Genomic DNA, 5,000 nt, shown 5'->3' with positions numbered 1-5,000 from the left:
TCTCTCCATCCCTCTCTCTCTCGCCCATGTGAGTGGTCAACATCAGCAGCAAAATAATTGGTTTGAAACAGGAAACCTTGCAGGACATGTGCAATAAAAGGTTGCACAACAAAGCAAAATCTATCCTGTCTGATAGCTCCCACCCACTATACCAACAATTTGAGCTGCTTCCTTCTGGTTCCCTTTTCAGACTTCCACCAATCAAAACCAACAGATATAAACAATCTTTCATCCCCTCTGCTGTCTCCCTCCTCAACTCCAAGAGAAGGAGGTAGCCTATTGCACAGCGCACTTTAGTCAAATAGCACTTTGGCCAGCTTGGTCTAGGCACAGCACAGCCTGTTTTTTATTTTCTTTTATGCATCTTATCATCATGTTGTCTTTGGCTGTCATCTGTGATCTGTCCCTTTATGTGAGTGGTTTATGTTGTATGTTGTGTTGTGCTCTTCACTCCTGCAAATGAATTGCCCCATTGGGGGACAAAATAAAGTTGAAGTTGAAGTTGAAGTGTGCAGTCCAGCTGTTCCCAGTGCACATCTGTCCTGCCTCTTGTCCATCTGGTTGGTTAATGTGTTGATGTGGCTCATGATGGAGGCGTCTCACTGCACCTGTACTTTCAGATTAAAGCTGAAAAGCTTGAACTCCACACCAGAAGACTAACAGCTTGTTTTAGTTCAGTGATGTTTTACTCATAGTGTCTGTGTGTCACACACACACACACACACACACACACACACAGACACCGGTCATTCTCCTTCACGCTCCTCACTCTTTTGTAACATGCTAAATTGGACGGATGACAACACACAAACAAGCAATTAAAACACACACACACACACACACACACACACACACACACACACACACACACATACAGGAGCCCTGTGTGTTGGCATGGCCCCTCAGCAAACAGCATGTGTGTGGGTGGCACTCAGAATAGAAAGCGCCCACTCCATCTCGTCCACTGCACTTCTCATTAGCGTGCTAACCCATTGGCCTCGTGTTGATCTCCACTCATATGGACACCGTCAGCAATCAGACGCCCAACTCCCCCCCAACCCACACACACACATACACCCCCCCCCCCCTCTCTCTCTGAAGGAACATTGGGTTTCATACAATTCATTAAATGCTTGAAAGACGTTGGCGCGGGTATTTTTAACGTCGAAGTCTGAGAGTGTAATTATTCTGTTGGTTTCCCCTTCGTGCCCCTTCCATGCGTCACTGGCGCTTTGCATTGCCCCCCCACACCCCCCCACATCCCCCCCACCCCCCCCCCCTCTCTCTTTCCCATCTGAGCCCAGGCTGAGCTGAGCCGTTGAGTATGGAATAGATTAGTGTCTCTTTAACGGCACTTTAAGGCTGTTTGCTTTCGCTGGTCGCTGACCACCCTGGGCATCTCGTGAAGGCCATTGTGAGTCACTGTGTTGTGTTTCGGTTGCCTTGTCCACCATACGGACAGCCAGCGTCTCAGGCGCTCAAAGACCCCTTAGTGCATAGAGAGAGAGAGAGAGGGAGAGAGAGAGGGAGGGGGAGAGAGAGAGAGAGTGAGGGAGGGAGGGGGGAGAGAGAGAGAGAGAGAGAGAGAGAGAGCCCAATCCAGAGGCATGTAGTGTATAGGGAGTCAACTCCAAGATGATGGTTCTGTGTGGAATCTGTGCTCACAGAGCTGCAGTCATAGCAAGTGCTGCAAGTTAACAGCTGTAGTTAGTCCTCCCCCACCTCCTCCTCTCTTCTCTACCTCTAAGTCCTCTCTGTCCATCCCCCTCTCTTTCTCTACCTCTAACCCCTCTCTGTCTATCCCCCTCTCTTCTCTACCTCTAACCCCTCTCTATCCCCCTCTCTTTCTCTACTTCTAACCCCTCTCTGTCTATCCCCCTCTGTTTCTCTACCTCTAACCCCTCTCTATCCCCCTCTGTTTCTCTACCTCTAACCCCTCTCCGTCCATCCCCCTCTTTATCCTAATGTCTTTCTCATAACTTCTCTCTCTCCTCTTCAGCTCCCTGTATCCTGCTATCCTTCTCTTCTCCTCCTCTGTATGCCAAACCCTCTCCATAGATCCCTCTCTTTCCCTCTTTCTCTCTCTCTGCTAAACCCATTCTCTATCTGTCTATCTCCTCTGACCACTGTGTGTGTGTGTCTTTCAGTACTCCGGTTTCCAGCAGTCTGCAGACAAGTGTAATGCCTGCGGCCATCTCATCATGGATATGGTTAGTCAACACTGAGTGTGTGTGTGTGTGTGTGTGTGTGTGTGTGTGTGTGTGAGAATGTGTGTGTGTGAGAATGTGTGTGTGTGAAGCATGTGTAGACTAAATCTCCACCCAACAAATCATTCCCATCATGCCTTAGTCCTCATCGCTGTCCAGGAAAGCACACACACACACACACACACACACACACACACACAGCCATGTACCTCCAAGTTGCTTCTTCCATGGCAACATCTGGAGAAGGCATTGGGAGGAAGTGGTTATTTTAAAGCTACACCCACACACTCATTCACACAGCGTAGCATAGTGACTCACACACACACACACACACACACACACACACACACACACACACACACACACACACACACACACACACACACACACACACACACACACACACACACACACACAATGCCTTATTCTCACACACAGAGCCTATATCTTTCTCATTTTCCTCCTCATCTCTCTGTAACATACACAAACACACTTACACACTCACCCACACACACACGCACACACACACACACACACACACGCACACACACACAATCTAGCACCCGTGCAGGTAAAGTGAGGACACAGTCCTTTAGAGGAGAGGCCTCTGTTCATTTTCAGCCTACATACTCCAAACAGGGATTTCCTTTATGTGACACCCCCACCCCACGTTTTTACATGAGCAGAGGAAACGGCACACGGTCTCCACCGAACAGCCTCAGCCCTCCGCGACCAGACCAACGTGCCTGTGTTGGGTGACGTGGCCCTTTAAGGGCCAACAGATGGGGCTTTCTGCCACGAGCTCTTAACACGGGAATGTGGGGGACAGTGCAGGAGGACGATACAGCTGGATGGCATATCCGTCCACACACACACACACACACACACACACACACACACACTCATGGCCTTAGTGGGGAAATGGGTGAAAGGGTGGACTGAGACGGCTAAGGAGGAGGGGGAGGGGTGGAGGACAAGGAGAGTGTGGAAAGGGGTGAGGGCTCTGTCTGGATGTTTCCACACATGCACACACGCACACACACACGTACACACACACACACACACACACACACACACACACACACGCACACACGCACACACACACGTATGCACGCACGCACACACACAAACACACACACACACACACACACACACACACAGAGACACGTACACACGCACACAAGCATGCATACATACATACACAACGGTATGTATAAACACACACACACACACACACACACACACACACACACACACACACACACACACACACAGAGACACGTACACACGCACACAAGCATGCACACAAGCATGCATACATACATACACAACGGTATGTATAACACACACACACACACACACACACACACACACACACACACACACACACACACACACACACACACACACCTCAGATGTGCTCTGGGTGTGTTATGTTTGAATGGCTGATTTCCTAACTACCACTGTACCACCCCCCCCCCCCCCCCCTCCCCCTATTGTGTTTGGTTGTGTTTGGTTGTTTCTGGTGTATGATCTGTATTCTCTTCCCCCCTTCCCCCCTTCCCCCTCCCAACACACACACACACACACACACACACACACACACTGCTCAGATCCTGCAGGCCCTGGGCAAGTCTTACCACCCCGGCTGCTTCCGCTGCGTCATCTGCAACGAGAGTCTGGATGGAGTGCCCTTCACCGTGGACACAGAGAACAAGATCTACTGCGTCAAAGACTACCACAGGTGTGTGTGTGTGTGCGTGTGTGTGTGTGTGGGTTGGTGTGTGTGTGTGGGTGTGTGTGTGTGCATGCACGCACGCATAGTGCTTGATTTATCTTTTATGTGTTTATGCGATATGTATCTGTATGCATATGGATAGTTTGGTGATCAGCACTTGACATTATCTCCGTAAGCCTGTGTGTATCATTATAACTGTATGTTATTGTTAGCGACTAAACTTACAGGGAGGCTACACAGGTCCACAACTGAAGCAATCCATTTGTGGAGCGTAAAAATAGTCTTAGAAGACCGGCCTGTTTTTTTTCAAACATACACGCCACTATAACATCTGGCGTAGCCAGTTACATTAATTATAGTGGAAGCTAACTATTGCTGCGGATGCTCCGCTAACGGAATGCTACAGTTATGTGCCCAGTTATGTAGCCTCCCTGTTAGCAGCATCTACACAGTTGGAAAGTGAGTGCAAAAGTGCTATTGTTGGCACGAGACACATCTTTCAGTAATTTTCATCCTCAAATTGATATTTTGATTCAGAACTAAACCACTTCAACACATATATTTTAATATTTAAACATCATTCTACTGTGGGCAAAAAACTGGACCACACTAGGAAAGTCTGTAATTAGTTACCAATGTGATGTCGAAGACAGTGCAGAATTATCATCAATTTAACATTTGAAATATAGCCCAAATGTCCTTCAAACATGAGTTCAGAAACTGATCTGTTGTAACTTATTTAGCAGGAGATACTTCAAATACATCAAACTAAGTAACAGCATACTAATGTAATGGATGCCAGCTAGTTAGCTGTGCTTGTCGAACGTTAGTAAACCTCACTCCCCGACGCTTCAAGAGCGCTGCTGGCATGAAAGCTAGTAGCCTGGGCTTTTAGCTGGATTGTTAGCGCGCTCGACTCCCGATTCGAGGTGCTACTGTTTCGCGAGTTCGAGTCCGGGCGTGTGCAGGGCTGGACCGCGGTGGTTCCACACAACGCAGGTTACACTAACAACCAGCAATCTGAACATCATAAGAAGTGTTGCTTTAAAGTTAAG

General features: G+C 48.4%; 1 protein-coding gene across 1 annotated transcript in view; it reads left to right on the top strand.

Moving 5' to 3' along the window:
• LOC134082450 (Wilms tumor protein 1-interacting protein-like) overlaps nucleotides 1–5,000 on the top strand; it is a 38,351-nt gene that overhangs the window by 24,301 nt on the left and 9,050 nt on the right. The window contains exons 4-5 of the mRNA XM_062538180.1: nucleotides 2,148–2,210; nucleotides 3,821–3,951. Of these exons, the coding sequence (XP_062394164.1) occupies nucleotides 2,148–2,210; nucleotides 3,821–3,951 (194 nt within the window). The remainder of the gene's footprint in view (nucleotides 1–2,147; nucleotides 2,211–3,820; nucleotides 3,952–5,000) is intronic.

Source organism: Sardina pilchardus, chromosome 6, assembly GCF_963854185.1.
Source record: "Sardina pilchardus chromosome 6, fSarPil1.1, whole genome shotgun sequence".
NCBI classification, from domain to species: Eukaryota; Metazoa; Chordata; class Actinopteri; order Clupeiformes; family Clupeidae; genus Sardina; species Sardina pilchardus.
This window is presented reverse-complemented; position numbering and strand designations above follow the sequence as displayed.